This window comes from Hypanus sabinus, chromosome 8 (genome assembly GCF_030144855.1).
Source record: "Hypanus sabinus isolate sHypSab1 chromosome 8, sHypSab1.hap1, whole genome shotgun sequence".
In the NCBI taxonomy this organism is placed as follows: domain Eukaryota; kingdom Metazoa; phylum Chordata; class Chondrichthyes; order Myliobatiformes; family Dasyatidae; genus Hypanus; species Hypanus sabinus.
In genome coordinates, this window is record NC_082713.1 from 106,285,652 (window position 1) to 106,312,380 (window position 26,729).

A 26,729-nucleotide genomic window follows, 5' to 3' on the forward strand; every position below is an offset into this window, starting at 1 on the left:
CTCTCTCCCCCCCCTCCCTCTCCCTTTAATTTTTAAAAAAAAATCAAACACCTCCCCTCCTAAACCCTCCTACTTGGTAATCTTCCCCTAGGAAATGAAGTCTTCCATGCTCTGTTCCTCAGCTATCTCACTTTAGACCCTTAACTTGCTGAAGTGATTGTGTGCTCCCCCCTGCAATGATGCCCTCCTAGCCAGATTGTTGCTTTTGTCTCTCCTGGCCAGTCCCTTGATTAGGATCTATCACTCCCCCCCCCCTCAACTGATGTTTGTTGTTTTAACTCTCCCCAGGGCTTGGTCAACCACATCAAAGAGGCAAGCTCCCAGTTCAGTCCTGACCTTGGGCACTGCCTGTGGAGTTCTCCCCCTGATCACGTGGTTTCCCCGAGCTGTTTCATTTTCCTCCCACGTCGAGCTGGTTGGTCAGTTGGCCCTAGTGCATAGAGAAATCCGGGAGAGTGAGGATGTTGCAGGGTAGTGTGAGTGAGGAGGGTGGCTGGGATTGCGGAGAGAGTTGGCAGCCACTTGATAGACTGAATTGTAGCTGCATATGAAGTATGAATATATAAAGTCTGTAACTCTTCAGGGATGATGAATCAGGAGACCTGCCCACCCCAACCTCCCCTGCCAAAGCCAAACCCATCCAGTAGGATAGTGGGCAATATTAAAATCAACCTTGTCTTGCTTCTTTCAATGTTAACCTGCTGTTTAAACCCGATTTATTGAGTCCCACCTCTCTCATACCAACTGCATGGAGAACTTTGTCACTGATATTTGACCATGTATTCGTTCTAGCAATATCTGTCAAATCTCCTGCCACCCCTCCCCAACCTGGCTTTATTTGTCCATCTACCCATCACCTCCAAGTCCCTCTCTCAGCCCTTCTCTTCCGCTGTCTATACTGGTTCCTCCCCCTCTCTGCCAATAGGATGTCAAGCTAAGATGTTGCTGATTTAAAAAAAATAAAAAGAGACCCAAAAAGAGAGAGAACATAGTGATGTAATGTTCATGGACGATTCAGAAATCTGAAGGAGGGGGGAGAAGAAGCTGTTCCTAAAGAGCTGAGTGTGTATCTCCAGGCTCCTGCACCTCCTCATTGATGGTAACAATGAGAAAAAGGCATGCCCTGGTTGGTATGGGTCCTTCAAGATGAATGCTGCCTCCTTGAGGAACTACCTTTTGAAGATGTCCTCACACCCTCCCTCACAGATGCTGCTTGACCTGCCCAGTTCCTCCACCAGTTCATTTTGTTTGCACCTGGGTCCATCACGGTGCCTGAACATATCCAGCTTGTCATATCCTCTCCTTCTAGATTCTCCAGGAAAGCCAATCTCTTGGTTCCACTTCCTTTACCTCAACCTGCATTTTAGAGACTTGGATAGTTTTCTGCCATCTCCTTGATTAGAATACATTCTGCAGGCACTCTTGCATCACCACTGACTGCATAAAGGGACATGAGACAGGCAAAAGGTCATCAGTTTTCTCAAATGTTTTGAATTTTGTGGAGAAATGGGTCAGAATCGGAATTAGATTTGTTTATCACACGTACATCAAAACATAGAGTGAAATGTGTTGGATGTCCAGGTCCTTACATGTGTTGGTTGTTGTCACACATTCTGAAGCCACCAGTGCTTGGCAAAACAACACTGAGCACAACCAAACCAGCCCATTTCCTCTCTCCCACTCTCCCTCCTTCCACCCATACATGTAGAAACTCCTCCAATGTCAGGATGGGTCGTAACGGATCAAAAGCTAGCTGCAGAGGATTGTAGATTCAAACAGCTCTTATCATGGGCACAACCATCCCCAGCATCAAGAACACATTCAAATCGTGGTGCCTCAAGAGGGTGTCATCCATCCTGAAGGACCCGTGCCGTCCACATCTGCCCTCTTCTCATTACTACCATCAGGGAGGAGGCACAGGAGCCTGAAGACCCACACTCAATATTTTAGTAACAGCTTCTTCCCCTCTGCCATCAGATTTCTGAATGGACAATGAACCTGTGTACATGAACGTACTAGTTTTGCCCTCTTTTTGCACAATTTGTTTTTGAATATATCTCTTTTTGTAACTTAAGAGAAATTTTTAAAATATATTGCAGTGTATTGTTGCTGGAAAACAACTAATTAGACAACATAGGTTAGTGATAATAATCCTGGATCTGATTTTGGGTGTACTGTCTTCTAGAAAGTGTAATTTTAAGACAAGGCTCTTGACTGGGGTTGGAAACTGAGAACTACAGTCTGGTTGCGACTGGTGAAAATGTGTGGCTCACTGTTCTATCTACAAATGCTTGTGTTTACTCTGACGTACAAATCATTTATGAACTTTCTTGTTTGCCCCTTTTCTCTTGTACATCTAGCGCCAAGCCAAATACTCAGAGAACAAGCTGAAATCCATCAAAGCACGAAATGAATATCTGTTGACGCTGGAGGCAAGCAACAGCTCAGTGTTCAAATATTACATCCATGACCTTTCCGATGTAATCGATGTAAGTGTGGGTACAACAGGTTGGATGTGATGTCTGTGGGCGGAACTACAAAATTAATTTGCAACCTGCACAATGAACAGCTTTCTAACACAAGTTAATTCTTTGCTGAGATTTTCTTAACTTTCTAGCAAGTCTCTATTATATAATAAACATTCCTTTTTGTGGTACAAGATTATATTTTACTTTTATATTTTAGGATCCTTTTTAAGGCCCTTAAAAGTGAGTGTATATTTGTGGTCTTCTGTTGCTGTAACCATCTAGGTTCGACATGTGTGTTCAAGGGTTCACTTCTGCACAGCAGTGTTGTATGTGTGGTTATTCCCATCAGCTTGAACAGTCTGGCCATTCTCCTCTGACCTCTCTCACTAGCAAGGCATTTTCACTCACAGAACTGTCACTCACTGGATGTTTTTGGCTTTTTTGCACCACTTTCTGTAAACTCTGGAGGTTGGTGTGTGTGAAAATCCCACAAGATCAGCAGTTTCTGAGAATCTCAAACTACCCATCTGTCACCAACAATCATTCCACAGTCAAAGTCACTTCAATCACATTTCTTCCCCGTTATGATGTTTGGTCTGAACAACAACTGAACCTCCTGACCATGTCTGCATGCTTTTATGCTTTGAGCTGCTGCCACATGATTAGGTATTTGCATTAACGAGCAGGTGTACAGGTGGCCACTGAGTGTATAATAAATACTTTCTTTTAGGACTGAAACATTGCATTTAACTATCTGCAAAATTCCTTCTGAATTGTTAGCAACCAGCTTCAAGCAATAGAACAGTCATGTGGTTTTAACTAATGGGTATAAATAGAGCAAATCCAGATCTGTCTTTAAGCTGGTTCCAAATTGTTGATGCTCACCATCTTTCTTTGGCAGGGCAGCTATTCTGAGAAGTCACTTTACTTTGGTAATTGCCTATGTTTGTAGCAAGCACACTGTCATCAATAGGATCTTTGTGCAGTTTTGACAATTCTGTAAAGGAAGCAATTGTGTCTTTTAGGAATAAATTCAAGCAAGTAAACATTCAACTGGAGAAGGCCATTCAGTCTATTGAGTCAGCTCCGTTATTCGGCTGACGTAGCTGATCTGTAACCTGACTCGTCCTTTTTTTGTAAACACCTGACTCCTGCAGTCTGAGATGAGAAAGCAAGTTTCTTGCTCAAACCACTTGCTCCCCCACATCGGTGCGTTAGTGGCTAACCACCTCATACTGGATGGCTGGGATAAGAGCAGCAGGCTACAGAGTAGGACCAGCGAAGAGAAGGAAGAGAAGAGAAGGTAAAGGGTACTCATTGTCAGCGGTTCAGAGAGAAATATTCGTACCAGGACTTCAGCAAAACAAGTGGACACTTCCATAAGGGCCCGAAGGCATTGACTATCGTTGTAGCTGTATTTGTATTTAATGGTTCTATTTTTAAAATCTTACTTTTAGGAACACATGCATCATAGATGATGTTCATCTTCAGGATCTGAGCTTGAACTATTAACAGAACATTAATAAACTTGCCCAGCTTGCATGCTGTGACGTATTTGCAAGGCTATAAAGAAATAGGTTGAAGAACACAGCGCAGGAACAGGCCATTCAGCCCACAATGTTGTGTCGAACCAGCTAAAAAGTTGATGAAAAGCATCTACACCATGTCCGTTTCTGTCCATCTTCCTTACATCCATGTGCCAACCCAAACATCTCTCAGAAGACTTTGATGTATTTGCCTCACTACCACGCCAGGTATCCACGACTCTCTGAGTAAAAAACTTACCCCTCACATCCCCCTTCAGCCTACCCCCTCTCACTTTCAATGTTATTTCAATTTTGCCTTTCAATACTCTCACTGACATCTTCCTTACTGGACCTGGGACTCCAGTTCCCAGCCCTCCCTTTTAAAGCTAGTTTAAACTCTGCGGAATAGCATCAGCAACCTCGCGACCAGGGTGTTGGTTCCTCTCCAGTTGAAATGCAGCCCGTCCTTCTTGTACAGGTCACTCTTTTCCCAGAAAAGGTTACAATGATCCAAGAACTTGAAACCCTATCCCCTGCACCATCTCCATAGTCACTCATTCATCTGTGCTATTGTCCCATTCCTACCTGCACCAGCCCGAGGCACCAGAAGTAATCCGGAGATTACTACCTTGGAGGTCCTTCTCTTCAGCCTCTTTTCTGACTCTATAGACTCACTGTATAGGACCTCCCCTTGAGAATATCCTGCATCCTGGACCCTAGCAGCAGGGAAGCAGCACACCATCCTGGTGTCTCTTTGCAGCCACAGAATCTCCTGTCTGTTCCCCTAACTATCAATTCCCCTATAACTACTGCACTGTCTGACTTTACCCTTCCCTGTCGAGCCTCAGAGCCGCCCACAGTGCCACCAGGCTGGCAGCTGCTGTCGTGCTCTGATGGGTCATCCCCCAGCAGTATCCAAAGGGATGTACTTGTTGTTGAGGGGAATGGCCACAGGGGAACCCTGCTCTGACTGCTTACTCCCATTACCTCTCCTGCTGGTCACCCATCTGCTATCCGAAGCCTGTACTCTGGGTGTGACCACCTCTTCAATAATACCATCAGCCTCTCGAATGATCCTGAGCACATCCATCTCCAGCTCCAACTCCTTGACCTGGTTAGTCAGGCACTGGAATTGGGCGCACTTCCCACAGATGTAGTCATCGTGGAACCTGTCAGCTATCCCGAATTCCCACATCTGACAGAAGGAGCATTCCATGCTGACCGCTCAATACCAAAAAAGAAAAAGGCTTGCCTCTTCTTAACTGTGCCTTCACCTGTTCATGCTGAATCCTGTTGAGCCAAACCCTTCACACTCTGTCACTGGCACACTCCAACAATGGCTGCTCTCCTTGAGCCTACCATCTTTTTATTTGCAGCCGAGGTTAGGCCTCTGATGCCAACACTTTCTAAGCCTGCATTGTCCAAGAAGACCGGCCTTGCCTGAATCTGATCCTTTCTCCTGACTTCTGTAGGTGTCTGACCCAATACAAACTCCTCTCACCTGAGATACCAAAAAAAAAATCCTTAGGAGAGTAACCATGGGCCCAAAGATCTGGAAGGTTTACACCTCACCCTTGGCATTCAGTATTTAAGTAAAGGCACCCGTCCCAGAGCTACCCCTGCCCCTGGCACATTATCCCCCACCCCTAATGAAGGGGCAGGCCAGACATCAGTAACGTGTCTTAATTCCCAATCGAACATTGGCCGCAACCACAATCGCCCAAGTATTACCTACAACAGAGGCAGTAAACGGGGGAGCAGTTCAGTAGTGTAGCAACTGGCATTATGCTTTCCAGCGCCAACAATTATGGTTCAATTCTCACTGTTGTCTGTAAGGAGTTTTAACGTTCTCCCAGTGATCATGTGGCTTTCCTCCAGATACTCCATTTTATTCCCACATTCCAAAGACGTACAGATTAGGGTTAGTAAATTGTGGGCATACTCTGTTGGCGCCAGAAACGTGGTGACACTTACGACATTTACATCTCCTCGGACTGTGTTGGCCATTGAAGCAAGTGACACATCTCACTGTGTGTTTCGTTGTTTCAGTGTACATGTGACAAATAACGCTAATTTTATCCTATTGCCTCAGTGCTCATTGCCCAGCCAACACCCCCCCCCCCCCCCACAACTCCCATTGTGAGGATTTTGATACAGGGTCCCTCGGGAAACGCGGAGAGACAAGCAGAGGAATCAGAAGGGGGGATGGATGATAAATATCAATGACAGTCACTTAGCTGATGGATCAACTCTGCCATTACACCATCTAATTGGGCTGTGCATAAAATATTCAGACAAGCATCAGAGGAATCTGAAATTAAGATTCATTGATCGCACTGCAGAACAATATTAGGATCATTCTTCCAAGGATCCTCTCCTCCTTCAGGCTAAGCTCATTCCAATTTTAAATTTGGGTTTATTCAGATTCAGGTTTATTTATTACCTGTACATCGAAACATAGAGTGAAGTGCATTGTTTGTGTTGGGAGCCAACACACCCAAGGATGTGCTGGGGGTAAACCACAAGTGTTGCCACACATTCCGGTGCCAACATAGCATGTCCACGATGCACGGCAGAACCTGAGAAAACAGAACATATCAAGTAACAAAGCAACTCCGCTCATCCACACACATGCATAGTCCTCTAACCCCAGGAGAGGCTGTCTTCTTCAGCTTTCACCTTCCAGTGGTCCAGTGGATTTGCGGACACTGGAGCTTAGCCAAACCATCTCCTTTACTCAGACTATCTGGAAGTTCGGCTCAGAGGAGAAATCATTAAATTGAACTGGGATAAAAGCTTTCTAAGATTCCTCCGAAACGGTGTCAATTGCAGGCTGACAGCTTCCATCATGTGGGGAAGAGACACTGGATAATTAGTTAGGCTTCTGTCTCACTGATACTTTGATTGTCTGTGAGTTTATGCCTGCAAGCCCATTGCCAACAGCACAAAGTCAATCTGTTTGGCATGGTTTATTCTTCATTTATTTAGAGATATAGACCATCCTGCCCAACTAGATCCATGTGACTAATTAACCTTTTAACCCATACACCTTTGGGAGCTGGATGGAAACGAGAGGACCTGAAGTAAATCTAGTGTCGCTGGCATTGTAGTAGCATTACATGAGCCACAGTGCTATTGTGCCAGCCTCGAAATCATGTCCCTGCCCAGCATTAAAGTTGGGACCTTTCGCACGTGATACCAGCCACAGTACGGAAACTGCAATCAAGTTTAAATCAGTTTTATTGCTTTCAACGTTGCTCCGTCATTCATGACCTACTCCCTTAATGAAAGAGTGCAGGGAAGATTTACAAGAATGTTGCAAGGACTTGATCTGAGTTACAGGGAGAGTTTGGGTAGGTTTGGAATTTATTCTTTGGTACTTAAGATGGTGAGGATTGACCTTACAGTATAAAATCATGAGGGGGAGGGTAAATGGTTTTAGTGAACACACACAGTGTTTTTTTCCCAGGGAGGGGCAACTAAAAACTAGGTTATGGTGAAAGATTTAAAAGGGACTCGAATGGCAACTTCTTCACCCTGAGCATGGGGTGTATACAGAATGGGCTGCCAGAGGAAGTGGTTCTGGCAGGTACAATAAGCAACATTTAAAAGGTATTTACATAAGAAGGTGGATAGGAAGTATTTAAAGGGATGTTGGCCAAACGCAAGCAAGTGGGACGAGCTTGGTTGGCACCATGGACGAGCTGGCCTGAAGGACCTGTTTCCTTGTTGCTTTGCTCTATGGCTCCATGTTACCATGAATGTCTACATTAAAGTCCTTGTGAACAAGACTTGTTTTGCTGCTGTTGTATTCTGTTCTGTCTGCAGAACATTGCCATCATGCTATGTTGGTGCTGGAATGTGTGGTGACACTTGTGGGCTGTTTCAGCACATCTTTTGATTGTGTTGGTTGTTAACACAAACAGCACATTTCATGGTGTGTACTTGTGACAAACAAATGGCTGTAAATCTGAAAATGTACTGCAGTACTGAGGGATTTATACAGGGCCTTCAGCTCAGCCAGTGCATGCCACAGGTCTTTAACTATTGATGCAAAGGATCAAGATGCTAGTAGAAAGCTTGAATGTTAATGCATTGTCTTTGTTTCTCTTGCTGTGCTAGTGCTGTGACCTGGGCTATCATGCTAGCTTAAACAGAGCGCTGAGGACGTTTCTCTCTGCAGAGTACAACCTGGAGACATCCAGGCACGAGGGTCTGGACATCATAGAGAACGCAGTGGACAACCTGGACCCTCGCAGTGACAAACAGCGCTTCATGGAAATGTATAACTCGGCGTTCTGCCCACCTGTCCGATTTGACTTCCAGCCCCATATGGGAGACGAGGTTAGTCCTGCGCTGTATACTGGTGTTTCTTACTTCTCAGGTACTTTCCATTCTGGTCTTGTATCATTGAGCATATCAGTAAGGAGCACTGCCACAAGAAAGCAGCATCCATCATCAAGGACCCCCACCATTCAGGCTATGCTGCCTCCTCACAGCTGCCATCGGCAGCGTTAGGTTCAGGAACAGTTGTCACCCTTCAATCGTCAGGCTCCTGAACCAGTGCGGATACCTTCACTCACCTCAACACTGAACTGATCCCACAACCTGTGGACTCACTTTCAAGGACTCCACAACTCGTGTTCTCAGTGATATTTATTTATTTGCATAATTCATCTTCTTTTGCACATCAGTTGTTTGACAGTCTTGGTGCGGAGTTTTCCATTAATTCTTTTGTTCTACTATGAATGCCTGCAACAAAATGAATCACGGTAGATGTAGTGACATAAATGTTCTTAGATAATAAATTTAAATTGAGCTTTCACTGAGGTGTCCGATGAGGACATCGTGAGAATTGCAGACTCTTCCACAGATGGGCCAGGGGATGACGTTAATTCGGATTATCAAATCATTATCATATTGTCAAGAGTTAGCACTTACTGATCTTGATGCCAATTTTGCTAAATGTCCTCCTCCTGTGGATCATCCATATCCTTCCATTCCCTTTATATTGAGGGGCAACGTTTCACGCAGAGAGTGGTGATTATATGGTGAGCTGGCAGAGGAAGTGTTTGAGGCAGGCACAAAGTATCATTGAAGAAGCACCTGGATAGGTTAGTGGAGTCAGAGTTTCCGACAGAGTTGTAGAGGTTTTTAGATAGACACTAAGTAATACAGCGTGGATGCAGGGCAAGGCTTAAGAGGACACGGGCCCAATGCAGGAAATTCGAACTAGCAGCGGTTGGAATAACATGGTTAGGCCAAAATGACTGTATCTGTCCCAGTTCAGGCACATGCATTCACTCTGTAAAAGAACTTGCCCCTCACTTTAAACATAAAACATTGTAGCAAAGTACAGGCCCTTTGATCCACAATGTTGTGCTAACCTTTTAACCTGCTTCAAGATCAATCTAACTCTTTCCTCTCCACAGAGAATAGCCCTCCATTTTTTTATCATCCATGTGTCTACCTAAGGGTTTCTTAAATGCCTCTAATCTGAGATTGGCCCCGTGGTTTGTTTATCCTGCAGCATGTGGGAAATCAGGGATACTTCCAGTGTCCCTGACAACTATGTGTGCAGGAAGTGTGTCCAGCTACAGCTTCTGGCTGACCGCATTGAGCATCTGGAGCTGCGATTGGATTCATACTGGAGCATCCGCGATGCTGAGAAAGTCATGAATAGCATGTTCAGTGAGTTGGCCACACCGCAGGTAAAGGCTACACAGGCAGAAAGGGAAGGGGTGGCCACTAGACAGTGTAGCAGTAGGCAGGTAGTGCAGGAGTCCCCTGGTGTCATCACCCTCCTAAACAGATATACTGTTTTGGATACTGTTGGGGGGAGATGTCTCATCAGGGGAAGGCAGCAGCAGCCGAGTTCATGGCACCATGGGTGGCACTGCGGCACAGGTGGGAAGGAAAAGGAGTGGGAAAGCTATAGTGATAGGGGATTCAATTGTAAGGGGAATAGATACATGTTTCTGCGGCCGCAAACGAGACTCCAGGATGGTATGTTGCCTCCCTGGTGCAAGGGTCAAGGATGTCTCTGAGCGGCTGCAGGACATTCTGGAATGGGAGGGTGAACAGCCAGTGGTCATGGTGCACATAGGTACCAAATGATAGAAGTAAAAAACGGGATGAGGTCCTACAAGGTGAATTTAGGGAGTTAGGAGATAAACTAAAAAGTAGGACCACAAAGGTATTAATCTTTGGATTACTACCAGTGCCACATGCTAGTCAGAGTAGAAATAGGAAGATATTTCAGATGAATATGTGGCTTGAAAAATGGTGCAAGGGGGAGGGATTCAAATTTCTGGGGCATTGGAACCAGTTCTGGGGGAGGTGGGACTGGTATAAACAGGATGGTCTGCACCTGGGCTGGACTGGAACCAATGTCCTAGGGGGATCGTTTGCTACTGCTGTTCAGGATGATTTAAATTAATGTGGCAAGGGGATGGGAACAAGTGCAGAGAGACAGAAGGGTGTAAAATGAGGGTAGAAGCAAAAAGTAGTAAGGTGAAAAATAAAAGTGGCAGGCAGGCAAATCCAGGGCAAAAAGCAAAAAGGGCCACTTTTGAACATAATTGTATAAGGGCTAAGAGTGTTGTAAAAACAAGCCTGAAGGCTTTGTGTGTCAATGTGAGGAGCATTCGTAACAAGGTGGATGAATTGAATGTGCAGATAGTTATTAATGAATATGATATAGTTGGGATCACAGAGACATGGCTCCAGGGTGACCAAGGATGGGAGCTCAACATCCAGGGATATTCAATATTCAGGAGGGATAGACAGGAAAGAAAAGGAGGTGGGGTAGCATTGCTGGTTAGAGAGGAGATTAATGCAATAGAAAGGAAGGACATTAGCCCGGAGGATGTGGAATCGATATGGGTAGAACGGCATAACACTAAGGGGCAGAAAACGCTGGTGGGAGTTGTGTACAGGCCACCTAACAGTAGTAGTGAGGTTGAGGATGGCATTAACCAAGAAATTAGAAATGCGTGCAATAAAGGAACAGTAGTTATAATGGGTGACTTCAATCTACATATCTATATGAACCAAATTGGTAAGGGTGCTGAGGAAGAGGATTTCTTGGAATGTATGTGGGATGGTTTTCTGAACCAACATGTCGAGGAACCAACTAGAGAGCGGGCCATTCTAGATTGGCTATTGAGCAATGAGGAAGGGTTAGTTAGCAATCTTGTCGTGCGAGGCCCCTTGGGTAAGAGTGACCATAATATGGCGGAATTCTTCATTAAGATGGAGAGTGACATAGTTAATTCAGAAACAAAGGTTCTGAACTTAAAGGAAGGGTAACTTTGAAGGTATGAGACGTGAATTAGCTAAGATAGACTGGCAAATGATACTTAAAGGGTTGATGGTGGATTGCAATGGCAAGCATTTAAAGATCGCATGGATGAACTACAACAATTGTTCATCCCAGTTTGGCAAAAGAATAAACCAGGGAAGGTAGTGCACCCGTGGCTGACAAGGGAAATTAGGGATAGTATCAAGTCCAAAGAAGAAACATTTAAATTAGCAAAAAAAAAGCAGCACACCTGAGGACTGGGAGAAATTCAGAGACCAGCAGAGGAGGACAAAGGGCTTAATTAGGAAAGGGAAAAAAGATTATGAGCGAAAGCTGCAGGGAACATAAAAACTGACTGTAAAAGCTTTTATAGATACGTGAAAAGAAAAAAAAATTGGTCAAGACAAATGTAGGTCCTTTACAGTCAGAAACTGGTGAATTAATCATAGGGAACAAAGACATGGCAGACCAATTGAATAACTACTTTGGTTCTGTCTTCACTAAGGAGGACATAAAAATATTCCGGAAATAGTAATTCTCATGAATCTCACGAGGGTCTAGTGAGATGGAGGAACTGAGGGAAATACATGTTAGTAGGGAAGTGGTGTTAGGTAAATTGAAGGGATTAAAGGCAGATAAATCCCCAGGGCCAGATGGTCGGCATCCCAGAGTGCTTAAGGAAGTAGCCCAAGAAATAGTGGATGCATTAGTGATAATTTCTCAAAATTCCTTAGATTCTGGATTAGTTCCTGAGGATTGGAGGGTGGCTAATGTAACCCCACTTTTTAAAAAAGGAGGGAGAGAGAAACTGGGGAATTATAGACCGGTGAGTCTGACATCGGTGTTGGGAAAAATGCTAGAGTCGGTTATCAAAGATGTGATAACAGCACATTTGGAAAGAGGTGAAATCATTGGACAAAGTCAGCATGGATTTGTGAAAGGAAGATCATGTCTGACGAATCTTATAGAATTTTTTGAGGATGTAACTAGTAGAGTGGATAGGGGAGAGCCAGTGGATGTGGTACATTTAGATTTTCAAAAGGCTTTTGACAAGGTCCCACACAGGAGATTAGTGTGCAAACTTAAAGCACACGCTATTGGGGGTATGGTATTGATGTGGATAGAGAATTGGTTGGCAGACAGGAAGCAAAGAGTGGGAGTAAACGGGACCTTTTCAGAATGGCAGGCAGTGACCAGTGGGGTACCGCAAGGCTCAGTGCTGGGACCCCAGTTGTTTACAGTATATATTAATGATTTAAACGAGGGAATTAAATGCAGCATCTCCAAGTTTGTGGATGACATAAAGCTGGGCGGCGGTGTTAGCTGTGAGGAAGATGCTAAGAGGATGCAGGGTGACTTGGATAGGTTAGGTGAGTGGGCAAATTCATGGCAGATGCAATTTAATGTGGATAAATGTGAGTTTATCCACTTTGGTTGCAAGAACAGGATAACAGTTTATTATCTGAATGGTGGCTGATTAGGAAAAGGGGAGATGCAATGAGACCTGGGTGTCATTGCACACCAGTCATTGAAGGTGGGTATGCAGGTACAGCAGGCGGTGAAAAAGGTAAATGGTATGTTGGCATTATAGTAAAAGGATTTGAGCACAGGAGCAGGGAGGTTCTACTGCAGTTGTACAAGGCCTTGGTGAGACTGCACCTAGAATATTGTGTACAGTTTTGGTCCCCTAATCTGAGGAAAGACATTCTTGCCGTAGAGGGAGTACAGAGAAGGTTCACCAGATTGATTCCTGGGATGGCAGGACTTTCATATGAAGAAAGACTGGATCGACTAGGCTTATACTCACTGGAATTTAGAAGATTGAGTGGGGATCTTATTGAAACGTATAAAATTCTAAAGGGATTGGACAGGCTAGATGCAGGAAGATTGCTTCAGATGTTGGGGAAGTCCAGAACGAGGGGTCACAGTTTAAGGATAAAGGGGAAGCCTTTTAGGACCGAGATGAAGAAAAACTTCTTCACACAGAGAGTGGTGAATTTGTGGAATTCTCTGCCACAGGAAACAGTTGAGGCCAGTTCATTGGCTATACTTAAGAGGAAGTTAGATATGGCCCTTGTGGCTAAAGGGATCAGGGGGGTATGGAGAGAAAGCAGGTACTGGGTTCTGAGTTGGATGATCAGCCATGATCATACTGAGTGGTGGTGCAGGCTTGAAGGGCCGAATGGCCTACTCCTGCACCTATCTTCTGTGTTTCTATGGACCATGACTTCTAGCTGTTCACCCTCACACTTAAGTATGCTGAGGACTTGATCGAAGATATCCCAGACCCCAGCACCTGAGAGGCAACATACCACCTGGGAATCTTGTTCTCTCCCACAGAAATACTTGTCATTTCCCTAACTAAGAAATCCCCCATCACCACAGCATGCCTTTTCTTTCCCCTTCCCTTCTGAGTCACAGAGCCAGACTCGGTGCCAGAGACCCGACTGTTGTGACTTTCCTCTGTGAGGTCATCCTCCCGGCAGTATCCATAGTGATATACCTGTTGTTGAGGGGGTACTCTGCACTGGCTCCTTAATCCCTTTCAAATTCCTGACTGTCACCTGTGTCCTGCACCTTGGGTGTAATTACCTTTCTATTTATGTCTTATCTATCACCCCTTCAGCTTCTCGAATTATCTTCTTCCAGTTCCAGCAACAACTCCTTAATGCAGTTTGTTAGACAAGCTGCAGCTGGATTCACTCCTGGCATTTGTAGTCGTCAGGGGCACTGGAGGTCTCCCTGCTTCCCACGTCCTGCGAGAGGGACATTGCACTATCCTGCCTGATACCTCTACTGTCCTAGCTGAGCAGATAAAAAGAAGAGAAGGAAAAAAACTGGAGCTTTTCTTTCCTTTGCTTTCTATGAGTGAATCCTCTCTTCACCGAAGCCTTGAAGATCTAAAGCTTTAAGATCACCACTCTGACTCTGTCCATTCAGACGATGGCCGCTGCGCTTGCCCCTGCCTTCCTCTTACTAATCAATCCCAAACGCTAATTGGCCAGTGGTCAAAGCTCTGTTACCCTGCAGTGAACCACCCCTGCCTTTTATTCTCGGGCAAAGGCCTCTCCTCTCCGAACTTCTGATGTCCGATTGGCCGGCGATCAAGGTCTAACAGGTTGCTGCAAACTGCTCCTGCCTTTTATTCACGGGTTCGACATATTGCGTGTTCTGAGGTGCTCTTCGGCACACTACTGTTGCAACACGTGTTGCCTTCGTGAAAGCATAAACCAATATGGGCATTCTCCTCTGACCTCCCTCATGAACATAGCAGGGGACTGCCGTTCATTGGGTATTTTTTGTTGTTCACTTTTATGCATTGAGATCCTGCCGTATGATTGGCTGATTCGATATTTACATTTACCAGCAGGTGTACTGATGTACCTAATAAAGTGGCCACTGAGTGTACGTCTTTGATCTTCAAGAGAAGAAAATAGATTCTTAAAGCTGTAAGGAGAGTGCCCAGCCTATTTATCAAAGCAAGCAAAATAAAAACATTGCTAGATGTAATTGTCTTTGGTTTGGCACACTGATAGCTATAAGGTACCAGTGACTCACTGTTTGTTTTCTATTGTTATCCTACTGGTGAACTTCGGGTAGGAAAGGAAACCCCACAGCTTTTGATTATGCACTGTTGTTTATTCAGGGGTGAACCAATGGTTTCTGAATCACCTTAAAAGTTCTTCTGCTGTCAGAGGTCACTTAATCCAAAACTGCAAAGGAATAGGCCATTCAGCCCCTTGAATGTGGTCCACTCTTAAGCATGATCGTGCTTGACCCAATCTTATCCTTGACAGCACTTTCCCCATTCTCCAGGGCATATCCTCTTCTTATTACCACTATCGGGGAGGAGATACAAGAGCCTAAAGTCTGACACTCAACACTGTAGGAACAGCTTCTTTCCCTCTGCCATCAGATTTCTGAATAGTTCATGAACGATGAACGTTACCTCATTATTCCTCTTTTGCGTGATTTAGTTATTTGTTTGTTTGTTTATTTATTTATTCATTCATTTTCCCACTGTACTGAAATATGCCTTTTGTGTTTTCTTTGTTTTTGATCATTTTACTTTTGTTGCCATTTGCGCGATGTTATTTGTTCACGGAGGGGTTCGGTGTTTTCCTTGAACAGATTAGTTCCAGGTTTTTCTCTGTTTCGTGTCTGTCTGTGAAGACAAATTTCAGGGCTGTATACTGCTTACGTTCTTTGATAATAAATGTACTTTGAACTATCTACCTGTCCATTTATTTATTTTGCAGAATATGGTAATGTTTTATAAACATGAGAGATTCTGAAAATGCTTGAAATCCAGAGTAATATGCTCAAAATGCTGGAGGAACTCAGCAGGTAAGGTAGCATCTATGGAGAGGAAATAAGTACTCAGCGTTTCAGGCCGAGACCCTTCATCAGGCCCAAAACATTGACTGTTAATTCCTCTCCATAGATGCTGTCTGACCTGCAGTATTTGGTGTGAGTTGCTCTGGTAATATTTTGTGTGTTGCACCTTACTGTTTCCATTAAACAACACATTTCACAATGTATTCAGTGATAATAAACCTGATACTGATTCTGATTTCCTTCTCTATTCAGCTGTGCCTTATTTATTTAATCTGTGATAAATAAATCTGAATCTTGAATCTGCTGCTGTTGCAAGTCATTTGATATCCTCAGAAGGGTGTTCATAGTTCAATTGCTCCATTTAATATCAGAGAAATATATGGAATATACACCCTGAAATACTTGTTATTTGCATTGATTTCAAAATAAATGTATTATTAAAGTCGGTATGTGTCACCGTACACCACCCTGAGATTCATTTTCTTGCAGGCATTCATAGTAGAACAAAGAAATACAATTAAATTAATGTATTGCAACATACAAAGGCTGACGAATATCCAATGTGCAAAATCTGTGCAAATACACAGATTTGATATGATTTGTAGAGTCCTTGAAGGTGAGTCTGTAATTTGTGGATCGGTTCAGAGTTGAACTGAGTGAAGTTATCCACACTGATTCAGGAGCCCAATGGTTCCTGTTCCTCAGCCTGGTGGTGTGGGTCCTGAGGCTCCTGCACCTCCTTCCTGATGGCAGCAACAAGAAGAGAGCATGTCCTGGATAGTGGGGGTCCTTTCTCGTAGAAGCGCTTCATGTAAATGTGCTCAGTGGTGGGGAGGGCTTTGCCTGTGAGGAAGCTGTTGAAAATCTTTGCCCGTGTTTGAAACTGCAAAGCCGTTGTTGTTCAGCACCCTGACGGTTTGTTTCTCCCTGCAGGTGTGCCAGGTGAGCGCACAGCAACCTGTCCAGGCAGAGTTGATGCTCAGGTACCAGCAGCTGCAGTCCAGGCTAACGACTCTGAAGATTGAAAATGAGGAGGTGAGTTTAATGGCAAAGCATCAGCAACATATAAATATATAATGTAAATATTAAAGTCGGTACATGTCACCATACTCCACCCTGAGATTCATTTGCTTGCAGGCGTTCACAGTAGAACAAAGAAATACAATTGAATTAATGTAATACTACACACACGACTGACAAATATCCAATACTTCCCCCAAACCATCAACACCTCCACCCATTAACCTACCCCATCACAACCCCCACCACCATTTCTTTCGTACAGCTACTCCTGTATGTTTTGTCACTCTGTCTACATATATGCATTAAGCTAATCTTATGTATTTATATTTAATGTTTTTTTTTATTGTGTTCTTTATGCTTAGTGTGTTTTTTCATGCTGCGTCAGATCTGGAGTTACAATCATTTCACACTTGTGTACTGAAGACTGACTATAAACAATCTTGAGTCTTCTCTCTCGTCCTCCGGCCTTCGTGCCTTTACTCCAGCTCTGAGTGTTTGAGCTTCTCTTCCCAGCGAATAGAGCTTATTCCAAAGCTCTTAACAAAATGCAGGGGTTATTTGCTGATCCTTCAGCTTGTCTGATGACCTCAGCTTCACAGACTACATCTGGAGAGTTGGGCTCCAATGCATTGTGAAGCACGACCTTGATTTCTTTGTGCAGCTGCTAATTTTAACAAAGCAGTAGGAAGAGGCCCACAGCTCCCTCACACCTGGCACACACTGCAAAATCTCTGCTGTTGTGCTGATTCCAAGTGAATCAGACCCACTGGGAATAATGTTGCTCATTGCCTCTCCAGATGTTTTCCATTAAAGTTTTTTATTTATTATTGATTTATTTAGAGATCCAGGCTGGTAACAGGCCCTTCCGGCCCAGTGAGCCCACTCCACACAATTACACCAACGTGACCAGTTAACCTATCACCCCGTACGTCTTTGGAATGTGGGAGGAAACCAGAGCACCTGGAAGAAACCCATGTGGTCACGGGGAGAATGTACAAACTCCTTACAGGCAACGGTGAGAATTGAACCCAGGTCACCAGTGCTGTAGTTGATTCTGGGCACTCACACAGGATTTGTGGTGTGTATGTGGTTTTCCCTGTTCACTTCCTTACTTTGAAACTTTCCACAAAGACCATAAGACAGTGAGTCACAGGAGCAGAATTAAGCCGTTCGACCCATTGAGCATTCTCCATCATTCAAAGTTCAAAGTAAACATTATCAAAGTACATATATGTCACCATATATAACCTTGAAATTCATTTTCTTGTGGACATACTCAATACATCTATAGAATAATAACCATAGCAGAATCAATGAAAGATCACACAACTAGAGTGTTCAACCAGAGTCCAGAAGACAACAAACTGAGCAAATACAAGAAGAAAAATAAATAAATAAACAATAAACAGCAAGAACATGAGATGAAGAGTCCATAGGTTGTGGGAATATTTCAATGAGGGGGCAAGTGAATGTGACTGAAGTTATCCCCTTTGTTTCAAGAGCCTGATGGTTGAGGGTAATAACTGTTCCTGAAGCTTGTCGTGTGGATCCTGAGGCTCCTGTATCTGCTTCCTGATGGCAGCAGTGAGAAGAGAGGATGTTTAGGTGGCAGTGGTCCCTGTTGATGGAGACTGCTTTCCTGCAACAGCTTTTCATGTAGATTTGCTGAATGGTGGGGAGGGCTTTCCCTGTGATGGCCTTTGTAGGATTTCCCATTCAAGGATATTGGTGTTTCCGTACTGTGATGCAGCCAGGCAATATACTCTGTACTGAACATCAATAGAAGTTTGTCAAAGTTTTAGGTGTCAAGCCGAATCTCTGCAAACTCCTGAGGAAGTAGAGGCACTGCTGTGCTTTCTTCGTAATTGCACTTACGTGCTGGGCCCAGGATAGATCCTACAAAATAATAAAGGAGCAACTTAAAGTTACTGACCACTTCCACCTCTGATCCTACAATGAGGACTGGCTCATGGACCCCTGTTTCCTTCTCCTGAAGTCTATAATCAGTCCTTGGTCTTGCTGACATTGAATGAGAGGTTGTTGTTGTGACACCACTCAGCCAGATTTTCAGTCTCCCTCCAATATGGTGATTCAACACCATCTTTGATTCAGCCTATGACAGTGATATTGTCAACAAACTGGAATGTGGCATTGGAGCTGTGCTTAGCTGCACAGTCATAAGTGTAAAGCGAGTAGAGCAGGGGTTAAGTACACAGCCTTGTGCTGTCCCTGTGCTGATGGAGACCACGGAGGAGATTTTCAATCATGGCTGATTTATTTTCACTCTCAATTCCATTCTTCTGCCTTTTCCCATAATCAAGACCCTATCAACCTCCACCTTAAATATACCCAGTCCATAGCCATTTGGCAGTGAATTCCACAGATTCACAAATTCCTCCTCTGTTCTAAAGGGATTCTATTCTGAGGCTGTGTTCTTTGGTCGTAAACTCCCTCACTATAGGAAATGTCTACTCTATCTAGACCTTTTAATATTCGATAGGCTCCTAAACTCCAGCTGGTACAAGCCCAAAGCTATCAACCCTTTCATTCCTCGTGAACCTTTCCAATGCCAGCTCTGAGCACAGTACTCCAAATGTGGTCTGGCCAATGCCTTATAAAGCCTCAATATTACATCCTTCCACAGACGAGATTGTCCTCCTGCTGCTCACCTGTGCTCTTTTCTCCTTTCTCCTCTTCTGCTTCCCCGTTTTCCCTGGAACCCTGCCTCCTCCTCTCTTTACCAGAGATTTGAGATTAGCTTTATCAGCACATGCACCTGAGGTGGAATGTGTTGTTTTTCGTCAGGAACTCACCAGTGGTACCATGTTTCCAGCACCAACATAGCTATCCCACAGCTTATTAACCCTAATCCATATGTCTTTGAAATGTGTGAGGAAACTGGAGCGCTCGGAGGAAACCCTTGGAGTCTTGGGGAGAACGTACAAACTCTTTGCAGATGGAGTTGGGAATTAAACCCTGATCTTATAGCTGGCACTGTAAAATGTTGAGCTAAATGCTACTCTACGGCACTGTCCCTAACCCCTCTTCTCCTATGCTTTCCTCTTTCCATCATACCCTCTCCTCCACTCTTACCCTCTCCCTCTCAAACACTCCCACCCTTCTCCCCCCATTTCTCCCTCTCTCTGCGGCCCCTCGAAACCGTTCCCACCCCTCTCTCCTTTTCCCCCTCTCTCTAACCCACACCCACTCTCTGTGATCCCTCACAACCACTCCCACTCCTCTCCCACCAATCTTCCCTTTCTCTCCCCAATCTGCTTCTCTGTTTCGCACTTACTGCCTCTTCCCCTCCCTTTCTCTCTCCACACAACCCCTCTTTCTTCCTTTGTGATTGGTGTCCCCCCACTATCCTTCCTGTCTTCTTCAGTTCTTCCGCAGATATGATAGCACTACGCTCTCCGTTTTTGTAAAAACAAACAAGCCCTGTGGGGACTTTGTTTTTCACACCACAGTGGAAAAGTTTGACAGAAATTTGCTGACTTGCTCAGCTGCTGGTGCTGTGACTTGGCTCATTCAGTGATCTTGGCTCTAAGCTGGGATCCAGCCCCAGGGCCTAGGAGTTGTGTTCAACTCTCCATGGTGACACACCCTTCTCTGCCCTTGGACAGGCAGGGTCTGTGAGCCAGTCATGGGTTAACAAACAAAAATGTACAGAACACTGAGTGGGCTGGTTGGAAAATTGCTCTTGCAAAATCAAGTGGTTCTTTGTGAAACTCAAGTATCCTGGGAAAAAAAGAGGATAAATATTTAAAGATTAGCTTTATTTGTCACATCTACTTCGAAGCATACAGTGAGAAATTATATTTGCCTCAGTGATCAAAACTGTGTGCTGCACTGCACTGAGCATGTGTACAGGGTTAACCTTATGGAAGAACAGCCGTAATTTAATTTTTTCGTTTCCTCAAGTAAATGTCCACCTCCATCAAAGTTACTTTTGGAATCACTTTCATTTACGTATGACAATAACAAACTAATTCCAATTGCTCTGTGGGACACCAAGCTTCTAGTCATCTTTCTCGCTGTCCATCCTAAGCCTTCAACCCCAATGAAGTTTCACCTAAGTTTATGGAACAGCACCTTATCTTCCAGTTGGGTTTACTGCAGACCTATCACCCACTGCCTCAACCTCTCGTGCCTACCATCCCACCACAGAACCTCCTTTTTGTTCTCTTGCCACCTTTCAATGAATTTTAAAACCTACTTTTTCCAACAATCTGAAGATTGTTGACTGTACACTTTACTCTGCCTTTCCCTCCACAGCTGTGGTTTGATTGAGTATGTAAAACATATCCTGTTACATTTCAAATTTCCATACAGTACTGTGCAAAAGTCTAAGGCACTTATATGTAGCTAAAGTGCCTAAGAAGTTTCCAAAGTACTGCATTTATCAACATGGAGAGAGCAAGTTTGTAAATCTGGCAGGAACAAAGAACGTTGGGAATGGCAAAGCCATTTGATTCCAAACAATTGGTTTATTGATCATTACAGAATGTCTCTCTGGTACTTCTGGCTCCCTCCCCTCTCCCTTCCCCTTTTCCCAACTATGATTCTCCTCTCCCTCCCCCCTTCCCACTCTCAGTCCACAAAGAGACCCATATCAGAATCAGGTTTATCATCACTCACGTATGTCATGAAATTTGTTTTTTTGTGTGTGGCAGCGGTACAGTGCAATACATAAAATTACTACAGTACTGTGCAAAAGTCTTAGGCACCCTAGCAGAAGCCTGTGATTTTTGTACAGTATAGTATCTGCTGCATTTTGCTTTTATCATCAAAGAGTAGTTTGATTGATCATTGACAATCAGTGGCCACTTTATTAGCTATCACCTGTACCTAATAAAAGTGGACCACTGAGTGTACGTTTGTAATCTGCTGCTGCTGTAGCCCATCCGCTTCAGTGTTCAATGCGTTGTGCGTCCAGAGATGCCCTTCTGCACACCACTGTTGGAACTCATGGTTTATTGCATAACTGTCGCCCTCCTGTCAGCTTGAACCAGTCTGGCCATTCTCCTCTCACTTCTCTCATTAATAAGGTGTTTTCACCGACAGAAATGCCACTTTTTCGTTTTTTACACTCTAGAGACTGTTGCGTGTGAAAATCCCAGCAGATCGGTAGTTGTTGAGATATTCAAATCAACCTGTCAGGCACCAACCATCATTCCACGGTCAAAGTCACTTGGATGATATTTCTTCCCCATTCTGATATTTTGTCTGAACAACATCTAAACCTCTTGACAGTGTCTACATGCTTTTATACATTGAGTTGCTGCCACATGCTTAGCTGATTAAATGTTTTCATTAATGAACAGGTCTATTAAAACGGCCATTGAGTGTATCTCGCTGATTGCAGGACGTTCTGGTGTGAAAGCTGCTTGCTGTGCTTGCCAACGTCTCAGTGACTGTCTTTTGGACTGAATTTAATTCTTAGGACTGTGCTAAGTTGTTTCCTTTGGAAGCACAGATAATTTTTATTGTGTCTGTGATTGCACTCTTGAGTGTGTGGGTGATGAGGATTCTTGCGGTTTTGCTCTTGACAGACTTTTAACACTGCCTCAATAGTCATAGATAAGTACAGCACAGAATCCTGTCTGTGCTTCTTGTAATGGCAGCACAGTACTCAACGTTCAAAGTATATTTATGATCAAAGTGTGTATACTATATACAACCTTGAGATTGGTCTCCTTACATGTAGAAAGACCAATGGAACCCATTAAAAAGACCGGCAAGCAGCCAATGTGCAGAGAAAAACAAGTCTTGCCGAAATTAAAAGTAAGCAAATAACATTCAGAACTGAAGGCCACACAGCCAGTCACAGCCGATCCAGCAGGTCAGGCAATTTCTATGGAGAGGAATGAACAGTCGATGTTTCGGGCTGAGACCCTTCCCCTGTACAGGAGAGGAAGGGGGCAGAAGCCAGAAGGTGGGGGTGTGGGGTGGGAAGGCGTACAAGCTGGCAGGTGATAGGTGAGACTGGGTGAGGGGGAAGATGAGTGGGTGGGAAAAGGGGGATGAAGTAAGAAGCTGGGAGTGGATAGGGGGAAGAGATAGAGGATTGAAGAAGAAGGAATCTGGTAGAAGAGGACAGTGGGCCGTGAAAGAAAGGGAAGGAGGAGGGGAACCAGATGGAGGTGATGGGCAGGTGAGAAGAGAAGGGGTGTGAGGGAAACCAAAATGAGCAATAGAAAAAGAGAAAGGAGGGTGGTAGAAATTACAAGGAGTTGGAGAAATATTCATGCCATCAACACGCACAAAATGCTGGAAGAACTCAGCAGGCCAGGCAGCATCTGTGGAAAAGAGTAAACAGTTGACGTTTCGGGCTGAGACCTTTCACCAGGACCTTCATGAATAGGAGTGGTTTAGGGGTGATGTGGGCCAGATTCAGGCAAATGGGACAAACTTGATGGACACATCACCAGTATGGAGAAGTTGGGCTGAAGGATCGTTTTCCATGCTGTATTACCCTTTGACTCTGTGACCTGCCCTTTACGGATCAATATGTTGGTGCATACAGTAACATTAAACAACTGAATTCCAAGCCTATCCTTAAAACAGGGCAGGTGTTTTTCATGGTGTTTATGTAACATAAATCAAATCCTCCGTTGGGGAATTTTCCAGCTGTCTTTAAAATCTCCACAGTCATATTGGAAGTTGGCCAGAATCCATGGTTTTGTCTCACTTGCCACTCACAATAAATGGGGCAGAAACTGTGTCTGAATAAATAATTCTCTGCCAACCAGCATCTACTTACTTTACCCTAATCTTGCCTGATTTTCCCCCCATCTGGAAATTTCCGCGTCTCTGCAGGGGATCCAGCTATTTGGTCTCCATGTTTGGCTCAGCGCACTGTCAAGATGTTCGATTGTCAGCACCCGTGCTCTGAGTTATGACACTAATGGTTCCAGTCCCACTTCTGGATGTAGCCCAGAGAGTTGCTGAACATGAGAGTGGGAGAGGGTCATTTGGCCCGAAGAACCCGTTCTGTTTTCTAATACAATCCCAGCTAATTCCGTACATTAGAGTCACTCCACCACCCAGGCACCTGCCATATTCAGTGACTAAACATTATTAGGGCCTTATCAGAATCAATACACCAATTGGTATAGATGTTTGGGACTGTTTTGCCCAAGACCACAAGCAACTGCAGAAAGTTGGGCGTCATGGTAGCATAACGATTAGCATAAGCTGGGTTGAATTCTGACACTGTCTGTAAGGAGTTTGTATGTTTTCCCAAGACTGCATGTGTTAGTTGGTTAATTGGTCATATGGGTGTAACTAGGCAGCATGGGCTCATTGGGCAGAAGGGCCTGTTACCAAGCTGCATCTCTAAGAAATCCTTTCCAAACTACCCGAAGTATTTATGTACAAAACACGCACTAAAGGCTGGAGGAATTCAATAGGCCAGGCAGTATCTATGGAAAAGATTGTCTGCTCCAACAGCCAAGATCACGTTATAGCTGGCCACGATCTCTTGGCAGTCAAATATAAAGTGGAAAATCTTTTGTCTTGTTGCTTAGGTTAAGAAGACAATGGAAGCCACCTTGCAAACTATCCAGGACATGGCTACCATCGAGGACTATGATGTGTCAGAGTGCTTCCAGCACAGTCGCTCCACAGAATCAGTCAAATCCACTGTGTCAGAAACCTACATGAGCAAGCCCAGCATTGCTAAGAGACGAGCCAATCAGCAAGAGACTGAGCAATTCTACTTTATGGTGAGTCAGTCCACAAGGGGATGCTCGAGTCTCAGTGTCCACCATGATCGCGACTGTATGTGTCAGGTGCTGATCAGGTTAATTGCATGTTCGAATGGGTTTGGTCAGGCTTTCAGCCCAGTGATGATCAAGGAACTGTCATTTGATTTCCAAGTCAGGTCAGTGGGCAACTTGGAGGGGAATTGGCAGGTGTGATTACCCTCTGTACCTGCGTTCCTTAATGCCCTCTGCAGTTGAGGTATGTTCTGGAGTTGATAGGTGAAACCTGCTGACTATTGAAAGGCCTTGAGGACATGGAGAAGATGTTTCCAATAGTGGTTAAGTCTAGGACCCGAGGATACAGCTTAAAAATGGAAGAACGTCCCTTTAGAACAGAGTTGAGGAGGAATTTCTTTATGCAGAGGGTGGTGATTCTGTGGAATTCATTTCCACAGACGACTGTGGAAGCCTAGACATTGGGTATACTTAAAGTGGAAGTTGATAATTTCTTGATTAGAAAGGTTGCAAAAGTTATGGGGAGCAGGTAGGAAAATGGAGTTAAGAGGGAAAATAAATCAGCCATGATAGATTAGCGGATCAGATTCGATGGGCTGAATGGCTTATTCTGCTCCTTTGTCTTCTGCTTGATACTTTATCCAGATCAGGAGGATTTGCTCATTAGCACACTGCAGCGTGGCTCCAGATACGTTCATCTTAAGGTCCACTATGGAAAAAGGTTTCATGTTCTCAGGCTGGGGCAGGCTTTTGGTTCAGATGGGATTTATCTTTAGTATCCATGATCTCTGACATGGATCTCTTATGCCTGCTCTTAACTCCTGCCCTTGTGCCAACAGAAGCTTAAAGAATATCTTGAAGGCAGCAACCTCATCATGAAACTACAAGCCAAGTATGACTTGCTTCATCACACCCTAGGAGAAGGTAAATCTCCAAGTACTTTTGTGTACCTATATAGCATCCTGAAGCCTCTGCACTGTGCGGTTATTTCCAGCTCCTGGAGCTGATAGCCCCACAGCTGCCTTTCTTATCAAAATCCCAACACCCTCCATTTCCTCGTGAACTGGAACAAGAAAAGAGCATTCAGTCTGCAACTTGTTTCTGCTATTCTGTTAGACCGTAGTGTTGTTCCTTCCCCATCCTCTTTAATCCTTCACCCAACAAGAATCGGTTAACTCTTCCCTCCCCGATCCCCAATTTAGGGCAGTGACTTGGGGAAGTGGAAGTGCCTACCTTTTCACCAATAAATAAGGATGGCCTCTAAGGACTCCACAACTCGTTCTCAGCATTATTTATTAGCACAGTTTGCCTTATTTTGCACATTGGTTAGCTGGCAGTCATTGTGTGAAGTTTTCATGCATTTGATTGTATTTCTTTATTTTACTGTGAAACCTACAAGAAAATAAATCTCAAGGTAATATTTGGTAACATGCGTACTTTAATAATAAATTTACTTTGAACTTTGAATTCAGAAGTAGTTTTAATTCTCAGCTTCGAAAGCAGCATCATAGCTGTAATGGCAGATGGTTCAGCAAACATTTCCACCCCTATATTCAAGTCAAATTGCTAACTTGGAAGTTGCTTGACAATTGCCTTTTCCTTGAGGTAACATTTTATTTATTCAGTAAGTGTGTACTCCTCGAGTGCTTATTCCATTGTTTTCAATTCTGTTTGTGAAATTGGGCATCAAAGGAGATTATTGTATTTGGGTGCGATGTCATGTTTGACTGCCTTGTACATTTTACTAATCTAAAATGTACAATTGCAGGCGTTTTGTTTATAGTGTTCCTCACAATGGCCTCGGTCAGAAGGAATAGCTGCTTTGTTGCTTAGTGTCTGCATTGGTGTCATGTATTCAAAGGCTGAATTTGAACAGATGTTAATCAACATCGCCAACCAGGTGGGGAATTGAAGTTCAAGTTATGAAATAATGCCTTTCTTTTGGAAAGAAAATGTCAAATATCAGTGATGCTAACCAGGAAGCTTGCAAATTGTCAGAGTGACCTGTCTGGTTCACTGATTTCCCTCAGTGAGGGGAAATCTGTCATTTTTATTCAGTCTGTTCTGCATGTGATTCCAGGCCATCTAGTGCGGTTATACACGGGAACTGGAAAAACTCAGCAAGCCAGGTAGCATCTGTGGAAAGAGAAGTTGCATTAATGTTTCAGGTCTGAGGCCCTTCATCCGAAGCAATTCCACAGAGGATCTCTGGTCTGAAAAGTTAAATCATTTTCTCCTCCACTGATGATGTCTGAGTGTCACAGAGTCACAGCAAGGAACCAGGCCCTTGGGCCCATCTGATCCATACTGACTGAGGTTCCTATCTAAGTGCATCCAATTTGCCTGT

At 44.1% G+C, this 26,729-nt stretch overlaps 1 protein-coding gene across 7 annotated transcripts in view; it reads left to right on the forward strand.

The window, feature by feature from the left end:
* srgap1a (SLIT-ROBO Rho GTPase activating protein 1a) overlaps positions 1 to 26,729 on the forward strand; it is a 317,376-nt gene that overhangs the window by 223,712 nt on the left and 66,935 nt on the right. For all 7 annotated transcript variants that reach the window (XM_059977536.1, XM_059977537.1, XM_059977541.1 and 4 more), the window contains exons 6-10: positions 2,361 to 2,489; positions 8,117 to 8,338; positions 16,569 to 16,670; positions 24,191 to 24,388; positions 25,222 to 25,306. In XM_059977536.1, the coding sequence (XP_059833519.1) occupies positions 2,361 to 2,489; positions 8,117 to 8,338; positions 16,569 to 16,670; positions 24,191 to 24,388; positions 25,222 to 25,306 (736 nt within the window). The remainder of the gene's footprint in view (positions 1 to 2,360; positions 2,490 to 8,116; positions 8,339 to 16,568; positions 16,671 to 24,190; positions 24,389 to 25,221; positions 25,307 to 26,729) is intronic.